Genomic DNA, 17115 nt, shown 5'->3' on the forward strand with positions numbered 1-17115 from the left:
TTGGAGTTTTCACTCCTGGCCATTGCCTCTTGACCTGTGGCTATGCAGCTCTGAAAACATTTGTCACCAGCTTTTCTCTATTAAAAGTACATAAGTTTTTCTTTCTTATATTAATAATTTTTAAAAATTATACATAACTACATAATGAACTAATTGTAATTGTTCTAAGCCCAGTTGTGAGTTAAGAAAATTTTAAATCAGGATGTTTTCTGAAGTGAATATAGACATATTGTCTCAGTATTTATAAAAATGGCAAACAAGCTTTTTGTAATAAGATCTGAGCTACCACATTGCATTGTATATGCCTTATAAATATTCACTTCTAGTTTTAATTTCCAGTTAAGAAGCTTTATTTTATGTATTTAATAAAAAAATCAAGAAAATAAAAACCAGTTGTCATTCAGTACTATGGTTTATATAGTTTTGATTTTTGTAAGCTAAGTTCACTGTTCCTGAGTTTTATTATGAACTACTCTGAAGTGTTCTTGGACTTGTGAAGTTTTATAAGATTTGTCATTATCAAAACAGAATTGCCCTCTGAAACAGAACTGTAGAACAGGAAGAAATTTGAAATATGTGTGTGTGTCCCTTTTATTTGCCTATAAAGGAACAAAATGTTCAGAAAATGCAGGTAGTGTCATTTTCATGTACCTTCTGTGCCTGAAAATCTAACAGTGATAAAAAAAGTGTATGGGTCAGTGAAAGGAGTTTTAGGGTGATGGAAATAGAAGATTGGGAAAGTCTTTTATCTGTGGGGGAACACAAGTTCAAATTTCCTGCATTTCAGTGTTAACTTGAGACAGAAGCTGATTTTCAAGTCAAGCAAAGAACAGTTGAGTTCAATTATGTGTCAAAATAAGGGAATTGGTCCACTCATAAATACATAAATGATCAGCTTAATTTGACATGTTTAGTCTTAGTGTAATGTTGTGGTCTGTCAGAATGGATGTAGTAAACATTCCAATATTTATTTGCTAATCTTTTCCAGCAACTGTTTCCAACAGTGATACAAAGTGCCTATTCCAGGCATCTGTATTTGTTTAAGTTCAACTTCTAAATGTTTGTGTTCAATCTCTAAGATAGGAAGGTCCTGATTTCTCCTGCTAAAATGTATAACTGTTAGAGCTACTATGTTATCCAGTCATGGAAGATACTTTCTGTTTCAGAAAGGATATTCCCATTTAATATGGAGTACCTAATGCTAATATGAAAACCATTTTCCTTTTATGTATTTTGCTTCATTTATTCAAAACCCTGTCCATATACCCAGCGTTGTCCCAAACCAAGTGCAGAATCTGGGACTTGCCCTTCTCAAACTTCATATGTTTGGTGGTTGCCCAGATCTCTTAATTTGCTGAGGTCTCTCTGCAGGGCCTCTCTGCCTTCAGTGGGGTCAGCAGCTGTCTGCAACTTAGTTCCATCAGTAAACCTACTTTAAATAGATCATAAAATATTTTATCCTAACTTCTAATAAAATGAAGTTATGGTATTTTTTGGTAGCATGTTTGTTATCATAGTGACTGGAACTTCAGTGCTTCCAAAATTTTTGCTGCACTGTTAAATTTATAACAGTCAGTAAAAATATCTGGTAGATTCAGTTATTTTAAAAACATGGGAGTAGATTTTTTACAATGTTAATTCCCCCCCCCCCCACCCCCCAGTAATTAAAATATAAAGACTTGATTAAAAGAAGTTTTCTTTTTCTTTTAGTAGTTTGCAACTTTTTATCATTCTGGTATTTGCATTTTCACTCAGGGCTCATTTTCATTAAGCATCCCTGACTTCACTGGAAACAGATCTATCTGCAAGTGTTCAACATGACTGAAAATTAGGAGCTTTAAGTGTATTTATAAAAGTAGTTGAAACCTAAACTCATTGAAAATAAAGTATGTGCTTCTTCTTTTATACAATTCTATTCATAGTTTTAGATTTCATGCAGTTCATTATGTGGACAGAGGGTTACTGATATATGGAACTGCTTTACTCATATCTTGAATATCCATTTCTGTTCACTAAAATGGCTTATTTGCTGGTAAGATGACTGGATGACTCCTTTAGTTAAGAGGCCAAATATTAGTTTAGATCAGGCTTCCCTTGCAGACAGCTAATTAAGCAGAACATGGTACAAGTTTTGTTGCTTAGATAGTGCTCAGGAACAGATACCAGAGGACTGAAATGGAAGGTCTCAGGTGGCAGCAAATAGAATTACTTTGGCAGCATCATTGAGCTTTTAGAGCACAGTGATGATGCATGACCATTTTCTACTCAAAGTAGCAGCACAGTCTGGAACAGGCATAACTCATCCCATCAGTGGCTGAAAGGAAATAAAGTGCATCTTCAGGACCAAATTTGATAAAGAAAAACTGCAATTGTATCTGGAAATTTGTTAACATTATTAATCCACTATATATTGCTTTGATTATGATTAATTAATAGGATTATAGTTTGTTTATTAAGTCTTTATGGCTGTTAAATTAGGAGTGGGGCCCCAATTGGCAGTCTTAACAATCATTTCATATGTAAGAGAGACTTAACTTGGCAATTAGGTTTCGGTTATGGATTTAATTGTTAAATGCATCAATTTAGTCAATTTGATAAATGCACGTATTTTTACCCTAACTCTATCCCCCCAAAAAAGAGACTGAAATGCAGAAGTATAACTCACAGAAAAAATATTCAACTGGGCATTATTTATAAGATGTTTTCAGAATTTAAATTTTAGTAAACATGTATGAGTATCTGTGTATTTAGGTCTTTCATAGGTCAAAATAATGCCCTATTTTGCGGTAATCAAAACTGTAAAAAGAGAGAAGCCTAAATTGTCTTTGGTTTTATGGCTGCAAATAAGCAGAAAGACCACAGAATTCAGTGGATTTTTTTTATATAAGAGTGTAACCACTTTAGATGGAAATTGACTTTGGTATTTCTGTTAAATATTTTGAGTAGAGCTGCAGTTCTGTGGAAGAGCAGAAAGGATTATAATGAAAATGGTGAATACAGCCTTTTTTTTTTTTGACAGCATTATACTAAGAGTTTTCAAATATTTCTGCATCTAAAATCTATATTTTAGCTCTTCTAAGTCAGTAGAAGGAAAAGTGGATAATGAATGTATTTTAATGAAGCTTAAGTTCTTCCCTTCTGCAAGTTCTCCTTTTTTGTACTACTTTCTGAAAGGTTTCATTATCGTTGCTCACAGTTGTTGGTGGCTCTGATTGTAAAGATAACTCAGAAATCCAGAGCTTAGTAGGCTAAAATAGAGATCAGTTTAAGAAAGAAATCAATTAGATATTATGGTGAATTATTTGTGAAGCCAGACATAAGGGTAAATTGAATTATAAAAATTATATTAAAATTCATTCTTTTTAAATTCAAGATGCTATTAAAAATATTGTTGAGAGACTTCACTTTTTTTGTAGTTCAAGACTGAGATGAGGTGAGGCAATGCACAGCCAAAAAAATACCAGTCATGTATCTTCCAGTTAAAGACTCTGATTTTAAGTGAAAATTATTGGGTTAGTACTAAAAATATGAAGGATTCAGAATCTCATGTGGAAATTTAGGACTTCTTGTAGTAAATGGGACCTAATAATTTAAGTCTTAAGCAGTGGTCAGGATTGCCTGCTTAGAAGGGAGTTATGTAACAATTTAATTTGCAAGAAGTCTTTATTCAGAAGAGCCAACAAATCCTGGTATAAAGACAAAGAAGGTTTAATGTAAATTTTCTTTCCTAATGTAACTGAATATCTCATAATTGTACTATTTAGTTCATGTTCTAGTGATGAGTGTTGACACAAATTTGTTCATTTGTAAAGCACTGATCATGGAACACCTTTCATATAACAAAAGCTTTTCATTTGTAATGATTACATTTAATTTGGGGTGATTATTTGGAGATGCAAGGTTTTGTATGAAATTATGCTTGTATTAAATTGTCTTTGCAGTAGAAGAGAAAGTGGGGGGAAGTAGGATCTGTGAATATAACTTTGTCATCAGGTGAGGTTTCTTAAAACTTACTTTTGCAAGTATCAAAAAGAATTAAGAACCACACCAAGCCAATAAAATGTGGACATAGGCAGTAATTTACAAAGAAATTACAAACATTTGCAAATGTGTTTTACTTCTCCTTCCTATAGGAAGAGCGGGTAGTGAACCATATAGCAGCAAAGATAATTGAAAATGTTTGTACTACTCGTTCATACCACGCACAAGGATTTATTACAGGAGAAATTGGACCTGTCTTGTGGTACCTTTTCACACATTCTACAGGAGATTCTTTGAAGATAACTCCTATTTCGGTAAGGAATTTCCTTTTGTGGTAAAGTAGTGCATTGGCCTTTAGTCTGAAAAACCTTTTGAATTGGAACTGAAATGTATTTGAGCATGTTTGTGGTAGATTTGTGGTTTTTATATTTCAGACACATTAAAATAGATTTGAAAAGTTTCTGAAATTGAAAAATGCATTTATTACAGTTCAGTGCTTATGAATTGTTCTTGTGATTCATCATTTTCCAGAACATATATTTCCTTATGCTGGCAATAATGAATTATGTTTAAAAAGTTTAACCTTTCAAAGAATCTATTAAATTCTTGCAAAATTGAAATTTCTCTTTTTTGATGATTTTTCAAATGAGAATTGTTTATTCTCTTTATCAAAGTCTTGTTTAGAAGACTTAGTTGAATTAATCAAATTTCTTTTTATAAAATTGTTAGAGCCTAGACTTTGCCTAGAATTTTTAAGGCAATATAGAATGATAACAAGACAAATAGAGTGTTGACATGCAAGCAGAAGGTTTGGAACAAAAGGATTTATGAGGTTGAAAATACTTAGCAGGACTGTAACTTTAACCCAAGAGCATGTAGTGACAGGACATGGGGGGATGGATTCAAACTAAAAGTAAATAGGTTTAGATTAGATATTGGGAAAAAATTCTTTATTGTGAGGGTGGTGAGGCATTGGCACAGTACCAATGTTCCCCAGAAAAGTTTGGCTGCCCCGTTCCCTGGCAGTGTTCAGGGCCAGGTTGGATGGAGCTCTTGCTTTCCAAATGGAAAATAGTAGTGTCACAGCTGCAGCAGCATGCACATAGACACATCTAGCATAAAGGTGATAAAAAAGAGAGAAATAAAAATTCATTTGAAGTGTTGCTGAAGAGGTAAGTGGTATCATAAATTTATGATTAAAAAAATCCATTTATTGATTTTTTTTGTCTTAGTGTATATTTGTGGCAGTCTTGCCTGCAATATAAACTTCTCAAATATTGGGAAAATGTCTTGACATTTTCGAATAGAAAACCTATTTAGTAAAATAAAAACCTTTGCTCTGTAGCATCTGAAATTCTTGGCAAAAACAGTCTTAGAACTTTCATGGGTACAGAATAGTCTGTCTCTAAATATGTAAAGTATATGTGTGTGTCGGGCTATTAGGCTGCTTTTTTAGAAAGGGGCTTTTTGAAACTTCACCCATTTGATCTGTGAGTTTTGTGCTTGGATCACAACTGCATGCATGGGAAAAGACTGGAGATAACAGTTATGACTTCCTTTACTTACTGAGTTTTTAAAGTAGCCTACTCAATCCTCTCTCCTATCACTACTTTTGCTATAAGGGTTGTTTTGTACCATGTACTTTCGATTCTTGTAAATCGTTAGACTGGGAAGTTGTTATTTGTTTGCTACTAGGTCATAGTATTTTTTTTTTTAATCTCTTTCAACTCATGCTGAAAGTTCCCTCTTGTTTCTCTGCTATCTGCTTGGAGAACTTTGCTTCGTCATTTACCATTCTCTTGATTCCTACAGCAGACTCCCGGGGCTGGTCCATTTGTAGGGGCCAATTGGCCAGTTATGCCTGCATTGTGTACCACAGCAAACAGCATATTCTGGAGAACCTGTCTGTCTCAATGGCATTCAGACCCTGAGCTAAAAGGGATCATAGGAAGAACTATCAGTGTGCTTTTTCTTTTTCTTTTCTTTCCCCTCCTGAAAATTCAGTTTCTTCTTGGCAATGCAGTATGCTTGAGGTGGGCAGAGCTTTCTTCCCTGCTCAGTAATAAGCAGACGTTACATATCTGATTGTCAAGAATAAACTTGTCATCAGTGGAGATTCACTACAGCTTTCTGTAGCTGTGGCTCGGAAGTTACTGTCATCAATACTGAATGGTTTGCTCACCTTGCCCTTGGATGAGTATCAAGAGCCTATGAGAGGAGTGGGTTGTTTGTCCCTCTCTATGCTTTGCTTCTTTTGAGAACCCAGGTCACTGGATCTTCCCAGGTTCAGGTGAACCACTAAGAAGCCTTTTCTTCTCTATAGTGTTTATGCTATAGGTATCTAGCCTCTTTTAAGCAGTACTGATGAGAAGAAAATTTTCCTGCTGGAAAAACTGGAAGGTTGCAGAAAAACATGTAAGAGGAAGCTAAACCACAAAGACCTTCTTGTAGCCTAGTTTGCTCCTTTTTTTTTTCCTTTTTTTTTTCTTTTTGTGTCCGTTGATAGCTACCACTATGTACTAGTACAGTGAGGCTTTGTTAATTGCTCAGTGCAGTTGGACAGTGCTGGTGTTTGTGTGATCTCTTCCAAGTGAGTAGACTGAACATATCACAGATTGTGAGTTCCTCAGTTCCTTCACGTCTTGTTCCTGTAGGTGTGATACAGCAGCCTGATCTTTATGGGCTTCTTGTGCAGCTAGGCCTGTTAAGTGCAGTGAGTTTTACTGCAATATTTATATTCCAAAGCTGAATCATCTGGCAGTCATGGGTTGACACTGGGACTTGGAATGACATTGGTTTGCCAAGCTCTTACTTCCTAATTCTTTTTCTTGTATTTAAAATCTTCGTATTATAAAATATATTAGCCTTCAGAAGCTACTCCAGAAGCTTTCTTACAGGTGACATCTGTCAGGATGAAGCAGTGTGTTTTGGGAGGTCATGCTAGCTGCAATTACTGGAATTTCCTAGAGAAACTAATCTGATTTGTGGAACATCCTTTCAATGGCAATTGACAATCTAAGTAAGAAAGATGTTTTTTATCATTCTGTTACCTTTTCTTTCTCAAAGTTGCTTAGCAATGTGTGCTTGGGTGTTGAGGCCAGCATTTTAAAAAGACATCCAAGTCAAGTGTGCACACTGAGATCAGCTAAGGTAAAAATTTCTTCAACATTTTATGCATATCTGTGGTATAAATGTACACGTGGACAATATAAATAAAATCATAACTGTTCCCAACTAGTGTTCATTTCCTGTGAAGGCAATAGGCTTCCTGGAGATCATACTTTTCCTTTGCATACTTACTGAAGACTCAGTCATGCTGGAGGTAGGGCTTGTTCCAAATTCACATATTGGAAAGCTTTGAATGAAAGCAGCTGTGAGGAGAGTTGCAAGAGTAAGACACGTTTACCGTTTTATATCCTTGGTGAAACTGCTTTCTTCTAGTTTTTCTGGCCTTCATGGAAATGATTGCTATCCATGTAGCTGAATCCATCTCCTTTTTTTCAGTCAGATTATTTTACACAAGTGTTTTTGGGTCTGAATGGGCTCCTGGATTTTCCCCTCCACAGTTTTAGAGATTGTTTCTTTTATCAGAAGATTGAAGTTTAATACTTTTATATGAAGGGAATTGAACAAGGAAGCTTCTAAAGTAGGATGCACTAAGGTGATACTACTTTAATCTTTTTGCTGCTTTGTAGTGAAACACTAAAAGTAAGAAGTAGATAAACTTATTACTCAATGCCTGATATAATTCATGGTTATGTATTAATGCTGCTGTGGCATTTAGATATATAATATATATATCTTAACTTCATATGATAAAAATCAATTGATATTGAAATCTAGCACAGGAAGATCTTTTCCCAGCTAAAGTTTATGGAGATTTTAGTGGTATGCTAATTTAAAAAATAAAATACTAATGTATTCTCCAGTTATAGTGTACTGCATAATTTCTACATCCATTAAATTGTTGCTACAGATATGTAGGCATTTTTGTCCTACATGACCACAAAAATTGACATCATCAGTGTCCTATTTAATTTTATTGTGCAGTCATTCCTGCCTTATTTGATTGTATCCTGAATAATTTATTCTTAACTGACATCTATATTAGAATGTAAAAATACATTTCTGTTAAGAAATTGTCTGTCATATCTTTACTTAGAGTTAGCAGTCTGTCTGCAAAGTCTATCAGCAGTAAAGGACTATGGAATTCTCATTGTGATTATTTCAGTCAATAATAAAAATATATCAAGAAGATTCTCTGTCTTTAGTCTCTGGAGTCTAGAAATGACACTTCACTTTGTCCTGCCTATCAGAGGTGACAAATGGGGATTGTATCTGAGTATTTTTTTCTCACTTTGGAGTCCAACATGCCTCAGGTAAATATCACAGATTTTGCCTGTAGGAGAGCTGTGTCTTTTTATCGTTTTGCTAGACTCAGAAAAAAAAATCTGTAAGATGTCACAGTGATATTCTGACAAGCTCAGCAGCAGGAAGAATATTTCTTTCCAGTATGCTGAAAGTTTTTTAATTTTTTTAAAAAACTTTAAATTTTGTTTCTAGGAGATAACTTTTTCTGCTGGAAGAGAAGTAACAAAACATAAGCTCCTTAAATGGAAACTAATTTGGGAAAGATCACACAGTCTCTTTTGGGGATTTGGCTCCTTTGTCATTTTCTTAAGTAATTGGTATTGAATAGTTTCTTTCAGAGACTTCTGTATTACAGATACTTTAGTGCATTCATTCTCAAACTTGAGAGTCATGGAAGATATCCTGAAAGGGTGAATGTTACCCAGTCACATGTAGCCTGTAAGACTAAAGGGTATGGCAGAGATGATCATAGAACCCTGGAGTATCTCAAGTTGGAAGTGACCAATAAGAATAATGAGGCAAAGTTTGGAGCTGCTGAGAGAAGAGATGCTGGTTATGGCTCCAGCAGAGAGCAGGGGTGGAGAAGCCAGTTCCAGGAGAGGTTCTACTGAAGCCTTACTCTCACTAAGGACATTTCATGTTCCAAGATTGCTGCCTGGAGATGATGGTGTGAGCTCGTCATCATCATCCATTTCCAGTTCCTGCTCCACCACCTTTTGATCTATTTCCATCTGTTTTCTCCCAGTATTGGATCTACTGAGGTGGTTTAGAGTGCTCTGTACTCTATCCCACATTTAAATTCTATCTTCTGCTTTTCTGCTGTAGTGTTAGGTTCGTTCATACAGCAGAGCATTCTGCGATGTACAAACTAATGGGAATTTAAAGCTTCTCCCCTTGATTATTGGTGGGCTGGACCTTTTCTGCTACCTCCAAAACTTCAGTATTATACTCGAAGACAGCCTCTGATGTCTTTCCTATGAGGTTTGCCTGGAAGTAATGTGATGGCCACCCTTGTTTGGCAAGGTGTGTAGCAGAGATCTAAGGCAGTGTAAAATCTGCAAAGAGCGTGTTAGCACACCAAGTTAGCTCCATGTTGCTTTGGCACAGCCTGTCCCTAGGTCCCAGCAGTTCATTGGTAGTACGACCCTCAAGGATGTTTCTAGTGAATACACATACATCCTGCCCATTCATCTTGAAAACTCTGAATAGAGGTGAAGAGCTAGATTGTATCCTGGGGGAAATTGAGCATGCTGTACTAAGGAACTGAGATTGAGTGTCTGTGTTTAAAAAGAGAATTAAAAAATAATAAAAGAAGAAAACTAAACGGCTGCAATCGATGTGGTTCCTGGACCAGAAAGGACAAGGAAGAACAGGAGCAGAGTAGATGAACAGCATCAATAAAATGTCTGTCAAGTTCATGATTTACTGTCTTTTTTGCCTTTTTTCTTCTTTTTCCTTCTTTTTTAGTTGGTTTCGAGTAATGTTTCTAAGGGCACTGGTGAACTGGGTGGTTTCTGCTGTTCTTAGATGGAAAGCTTTTCTCTGGTGGTAGTATTCTGTGTAATTGACTATAGTTTCTCTTAAATGAGACCTTACTATTGAGTGCACACCAAGTAAACAGCAATTTCTAAATATAGCTGGTCTGAAGAGAACAAAGAAATCATAAATATTACTTACATTTCACAAAAGGGAGTCACCTTCAAAGTTTTTCCTGAAGAACAGATTTTCATGTGAATCCAATATTTGACATCAGCTCTTCTTCTATGCTAACAGTACATTCAGACCAGAGGAAAAAAACTAATGTTTAAAGAGTCTTATTTTCTTTATCTGGAGAGAACAAATGCGGTTATAGTATCTTGAAGGTTGCATTTTTACAGATATCCAAAGGAGATTGATTTGGAGATGAGGCCACCCTGGAGATTGTTTGGTAATGATTGCTATGAAATAGCTAAGTTAGTAGACACTGAACAAGTTTTTGCTCACTTTAATGGAGCATGGTCAGTACCTACATTTTCAGTTTCAGTACTTTCATTTTCATAATATTAATGAGTGATTAATATTATTTTAATCACTGATACTTGAAAATCAACCGTTTGGAGAATAGTTTGCAAGTTTATTATACTAATCAGTGTTTCCTAATAAGTACCTAGATCTGAAGTAGTATCTAGAGCTAAGGGTAGACTTTAGACACTGAAATAGAACATACCTCATTATTGTCCATGAGCAGAGAGAGAGAAGATGCCCACCGTTATGGGTACCCATAAATTCTGTGGTGTGTGCTATGTCTGTATTTTCTCTCCCTGCTCTCCTTTCTAGTACAGTGTTATCTGATGCTGTTTATATTCTGTGCTTGACAAACGACTCAAGAATGGGCTGTGATGCTTCATCATTATTGTTCTCTAGAGGAAAAGAGTAATGTGACTTTTTGATGTGGATGTTAGTGTATGAAATATTTGAATTTCAGCTGCACAGAGTGTGTACCAATGTATTTAGAAGAATTCCAGGTCTCTGAAAATAATTGGTCTTAACCCCTAATATCTGTCTTAAAAATGAATCTGTATGCATTCCTTTTTTTCCTAAACTATTGGAAAACTCACCACTTGCTTTTATTTTCAAGTATTTTTCTTGAGATAATAGTCTCCTTAATTTCTTTTTTTTTTTCACTTTTGTAGGCTTTGTGCAGAATTACTCGTTCCTCACCTAATGCTTTCCAGAGTGTCATTGAAAAAGTGGGATTAACAGCTGTACTGAATTCCTTGGCAAATGGAATGTGCAAAATTCAGCAATACATGCTCACGATGTTTTCAGCAATGTTGTCATGTGGGATTCATCTACAGAGGCTAATTCAAGAAAAGGTTTGAGTTCAGATTAATATTTCACTGGCATGGAATTTAATGAAAGGAAAAGTTAAAATTGACACTGCGAGTGGTTTTGGGTTTTCAAAATACGTCTCAGTGACATTTGCATATCTGAATAGCAGGAAATGAGGAATGTGTTTCTTTTGTATTTCTATTTGCCTAAAATCTAAATTAGAAGATGTGTAATTTTTCTTTCTCTCATGGATCTTTGAGAAATGGTACTAATGGGTGTATAAATTGTTCCTGCAGCTAGGATTCAATCAATCCAGAATACCCTAGCCTGACCATAACTGACAATGGGCCCTAAGGAAAATCAGTAACGAATCAGTAAGGACACCTATTTGACATAGCTCTCTTAGACATTTAAAATGGAAAATAAGGAGTGTCCTGATTAAATCTGAAACTGTACATTATGCTCTCCTTAAAGGACCTTAAGTCAATTTGTAAGCGAAATATCTTGCAAGAATTAGCATTTTAATACCTTAGGTTTTTCTTTTTAGTGTCACTGAATAAAACAACTGGATTTGGTTTATGTGTAATATAATTTTTGGTAGAAGTGGTAAAAAGTTTTCTATTTTGATCCTCAAATTATTTTATATTTAGAGAAAAAGTCTTTATTTTTTGGCAGTGTATCTGCATAGTTCATAAATGAAAGTAATAATCTCCCTCTGTTTGGAAAGGATAAAAACCACAAAGAAAGAAGGAGCTATAGTTCTTGTTTTCCTCAGATACACTGTTGTTATGTATGTTGTGATGTTACAATCATCTTGACTATAATAATCTGTTGGACATTAGTTGAGAGAGAGTTTTATTTCCCAATGTATTGTTTTAATAATTATATTAAAATTAAAACATAATCCCACCCATGTGGCCTGAAATCACTCATTCTCTTCCTAAAATTAATTTCTGTACCATGTCAGAATAGCCAGTGTGTTTTTGTGAGTGCATGTCAGCTGGCCTTAAACTTTCCAGATCCCACAACAGCAGCACTAACAGGTGGCAAATTGTCCTGTAGTGCTGTGCTAACAGTGTGCATTACAGTGAGTTGATGGTATAGTCAGAGGAGTATGGTCAAAAATCATTCACTTAAACATTCAGCAGAAGAACCCAATGTGCAGCTAGCCTATGGCTACAGCATGATGTTTTCTGTGAAGAGTTTCTTGTTATATAGGACTTACTTTGCTAAAAGAACTCCCATAATGATGCTAGTTTCTTATGGACAATGGCTAGAATTCCATTTATGATAGTGCAGTTCTTATGAACAATTCTAATCAAATTTTACAGATTAGAAAATTGAAATACGGACAAATGTAGACATTCTTTTAATAGCATATATCAAACTAATGATAGAAGTGGAAATGGTACCCAAAGGTGTAAGTGAAAAACACTGTACTGTAAAAACAGATAAAGTAGGTCTGGTTCTATTGTATGTGCCCACATTTGGTAACTGCCTGCATTACAGCTCAGAGAAACTTAAACCTCATAGAATGGGTTTTTTTTTAAATTGAGATTAGCTCAGTTGGTTAGAGCCTGGTGGTAATAACACCCAGGCTGTTGGTTCAATCTCTGTGTGAGCCATTCACTTAGGAGTTGGACTTGATGATCGCTTCCAACACACAGTGTTCTGTGATCTGGAGATTAGATTGTAGGATTTTGGAAGCTGAAAATAAATTTCTATTTTTCTTGAATAGAATCTAAAAATACAAACATGCTCCTGTGTTGAATTGCTAGGTGCTATCACATCACATGGAGAAATATTATTTTAGCTCTGAAAATCAAATTTAATAGTCCATGCAATTTTCAATATTTCATGCTCATGATGCAAAAGTCCACCACTTTAATGAGAGAAAGGAAGAGTGAGTGATGTGGACCTGCAGATTATTTTGCATTCTGTAAAATTCTTGTGTAGCTCCAGAGGCAGAAGGACCTCAGTGTCACACAGAAGGTAGTGACAAAGTGACTCTCTGTTTAATACAGGTGCAAGCAACATATTAAAAGATACTTAAAGATATAAATTCAAGATGGAGATAATTTAGCTTTGTGTATGTTATCTGGAAACACCCTTGGCTTGTAAGAATTAGGACTGGCCTTGTTTTCTTCAGTCTTCAAGAAAAGTAGTAAAAATCAGGTACAAAACAAAAGGTAGAATTGAAGTTCTGTGATCATCTACACTAATACAAAACTTCAGAAAACTACAATAGCCAGAAGGGACTGGGTTTTGTCCCTCTCTGATACAGAGAGTTCTTGTTTTAGTTTCCTGTTTTGGAAATAAAATAGTTGAAATTATGTTTTTAAAATAAAGCATGGAAGAAGAACTCAAAATCAAAAATCTTGAATGCATTATAGCAGTAGATTAAAGAAACCCCACTGCTAATTACTTTCATCTGGCTGTCAAGATTCCCCTTTGGATTAATGAAAATCAGTCACAGCTTTTTGAATGCAATTAGGTTCTTCCAAAGGTCAGATAATGAAATAAGGTGTTTTTTATTTGGTTTCTTTCTTCCTCAACTCATCATAAGTAAAATTATTCAAATACTTACAGCAATATATTGTCACAATTGCATTGTAAATACATTATAATCATTGTCCTCATATTTCAGTAACTGTTTTCAATTATTTGTCTTTTACCTGAATGTGGACAAGTAACTACCACTGTAGAGGATAGTTTTGTCAATATCAGTATGAATGAATAAAAAGATAAAAATACCTTTAACAAAATCTTTGTAACTCTAAACTTATGCAGATATTTGCAAAACACAGAAGGGAAATTTGAAAATACATAGCTATGCAACATGGGTTTGCTATTGTAATTTCTGTTCTTGTGTAGTGAGATAGTGGTCTAGCTGTTCTCCTCTTGTATAGCCAATTCAAAAACATCATTGCTTTTCTTTTAAACTTGCTTTGCAGTATTACTCAGTGTTGTTGTAATCTTTGCTGCAGTCCCAGCTCTCAGGCTCTTCTCCTTTCTCTGCAGCTCAGTCCTGTCTCTCTTCTCAGGGGCTCCTCTTGGGCTCTCGACCCACCCCTATTTATCTCAGTTACCTTCACAAGCCACAGCTGCTGCCCAACTAAGGACCCTGCAGCTGCAGCTCATTTAGAGTAACTTCGAACCACATAGGTCTTACAATACAACATGTATTCAGGCCCCCACATTTCCCCCTTTTCTTTTAACAATTATAATATACACACAGTCCCAGCTCTCAGGCTGCCTCTTCTATAGTCCCAGCTCTCTGGCTGCCATACACGTAAAGTCCCAGCTCTCAGGCTGTCACAGCTCTCGGCTGTCCGGGGGATTCCATACCTTCTCTCTCTCTCTGTTTGGCTGCATGTTCGTCTTCACACGGGGTCACCAGTTGTTGTAATCTTTGCTGCAGCGTTGTTCTCTCTTCTCTCTGCTGGGGCTCTTCTCCTTTCTCTGCAGCACTTCTCAGGGGCTCCTCCTGGGCTCTTGACCCACCCCTATTTATCTCAGTTACCCTCACGAGCTACAGCTGTTGCCCAACTAAGGACCCTGCAGCTGCAGCTCGTTTAGAGTAACTTAGAACCACATAGGTCTTACAATACAACATGTATTCAGGCCCCCACACAGTGTATCCAATATAAAGTCATAATCTTGTTGCAGTGTGTTCACTTGAAATGAAGAGAGTGTCCTATTCTGCAGAGTCTCCATGGATACATCAAACATTTGCAGGGGAGGGAGGAACTGTAGAACAGAGAAATGATAAATAATGTATTTGGCAGTATTTGAGTGATTTTTGGCTTTTCTGATACATCAAGTCCTTCAGGTCAGCAAAGATGTACTTGAGATTTTCTTTGGATTAACTGTTGCTGTTTTGCAGTCCTTAAACTAGCCAGAAAAGCAAATTCCAACAGGTCACATTTATTTCTTAAACCAGATTATTAGAACATTCCCAGATAAATCTGATGTAACTATTTTTAATTGTCTTAACCCATGTTAACCGCCACGTGTAGCATTGAGATGCTCTTGCTTTCCAAAGTATGAGGACTAAAAATAGATGTGCTTTGGCTTGTAGTTGCATGTCTTTGTCATGGTGTCCTTGTGCATGGTCTATCAAGTCTATGTTAGCACAGTCAGTGTTGCATTATATAAACTCTTTGCCTATGTCTGAGGTTTTATGGGGTTTCTGAACATAAAAACCTTGTTGTTGTTGTTGTTTGTTGCTTTGGTTTTTTAACTAAAAAAAAAGCATTGAAAAAGCAAACCACAATTAAAATTCAACCTTTGCATCTATTATATTGTAATTTAAGAACTTGACTGCTGCAAATTCATACTGGGCGTGCTACAAATCAGGCCTTGTAAGCTGCTGAAGTATTTAAAGCAGTAAACTTTTAAATCGCAAGACTGAGAAATTCTTCTATTTATGAAATAAATTATTGAAGTACAGCAGGACAGTTCTAGAATAATTAATAGCAGTTGGTTTTTCTGGGATTTCTGTCGTTCCTGAATGATGACTGCTTTTGAAGACAGGGTTAAAATGGTGTCAGAATAAGATCGAATGGTTTCTTAGCCAACTCTTTTGCTCCTGCTCTTTCTCAATTCTTGATAAAGAAGTATAGTTAATTGTTGCAAAGGATGGCTCTAATAAATTACAGTCAGGGCTGATTTGCAGTTATTCAGTCAGCAAATGATGAATTTGAACATTAATATATGTTAAATGTGCATCACAGAGCGGGATTTTTAACTTTGTACATAACATGCATACACTACTCATCTATACTATAGTATCATTCCCTTGAGAATCCAGCTCTGCTCTTTGAAGGCAGGTTCTATTGATGAGGCCATTTGTGCTCAGTCTAATTTTTGCACAGAGCCAGTTGACACAGTTTGTAAATTCTGATTCAGTTTTCAGTTCTGATTTCATTTATCCTTCTTCTTTCTTTTCAAGTCCTAATTTTATTTCTTCCTTGAAAAGATGTTGTTCACTTTTTGAACTCCAAATAAGACTAGATTAGATAAAAACAGAGAAGGTGGAAACAATTTTACCATCTATTTGGAGCATCTGGTGTATAATTTGGTATCTGATGTAAATAAGATTTTATTCAACTACTGTGTAGTTTTTAATATTCCTTCATATAAGGGAATTAATAGCTAAGAATTTCATCATATTTGTGCTTAAATACATATGCATTCTGAAAATATTTCAGCTTTGTTTTAAAATAAATGTATTAAAATATCCTATGTTTATGCTTATGGTAAGCCCTTAAAAAATATAAATTTTATCATCTTTTGTAATTGATTTCATACTATTTTGGATGTAGTACATTAAATAGGGTTTACTTTTTACTCTACCACTTCTGAAGATGTTCAAAGCAGCTTTACACTGGGCCAGTCAGTCTTGGACAGCATTTATTTTTTTAGTGTTCTATGGATTTTTTTTCCTATGAGTGACATAAAAATGAGCAAGCTTTAAGTGTCTACACTCTTACAATACAGTGTGAATAACCTTCATGTCCTTGTGTTTATTTCCACCAAGGATTTTGTGACGACAATTACTCGTCTACTTGAAAGTCCTTCAACTTTTATTCGAGCAAAAGCCTTTCTGGTCTTGCTACAAGTTTTAATTAATAACAGGGAGATGTTGCTCCTCAGTTGTCAAACAAGGTAAGATGATAATGGAAGATAATCAAAGATACAGTCTTTAAAGTTGTACCTGAAATACTTGAAAATGTGTAGTATTTTTGAGCCAGTGTTGTAGAAGTTAATTGTTTTGTGTGTAATAGTAATCCTTCTGTTAATGAGAATATTTTGTCTGGGATCAACAGGTGACAATTATTGACAAAGGGAAACCACTGTCTTGCAAGGAGAATGTCTTTTAAAGTAACTCATGGTCCCAGTAAGCATTTGCATTTTTGGGTAGGGCAAAAAATTTACTGCAACAGTGAG

The 17115-nt window shown here is 35.4% G+C and overlaps 1 protein-coding gene across 4 annotated transcripts in view; it reads left to right on the forward strand.

The window, feature by feature from the left end:
- The window catches only part of ULK4 (unc-51 like kinase 4), a 224273-nt gene that overhangs the window by 45742 nt on the left and 161416 nt on the right, over positions 1–17115 (forward strand). For all 4 annotated transcript variants that reach the window (XR_003380026.2, XM_005485838.4, XM_026792680.2 and 1 more), the window contains exons 20-22: positions 4134–4295; positions 11025–11207; positions 16706–16833. Coding sequence is in view for 3 of the 4 variants with exons in the window: in XM_005485838.4 (XP_005485895.2) it covers positions 4134–4295; positions 11025–11207; positions 16706–16833 (473 nt within the window). In the remaining variant the exon portion in view is untranslated. The remainder of the gene's footprint in view (positions 1–4133; positions 4296–11024; positions 11208–16705; positions 16834–17115) is intronic.

Source organism: Zonotrichia albicollis, chromosome 1, assembly GCF_047830755.1.
Source record: "Zonotrichia albicollis isolate bZonAlb1 chromosome 1, bZonAlb1.hap1, whole genome shotgun sequence".
NCBI lineage: Eukaryota > Metazoa > Chordata > Aves > Passeriformes > Passerellidae > Zonotrichia > Zonotrichia albicollis.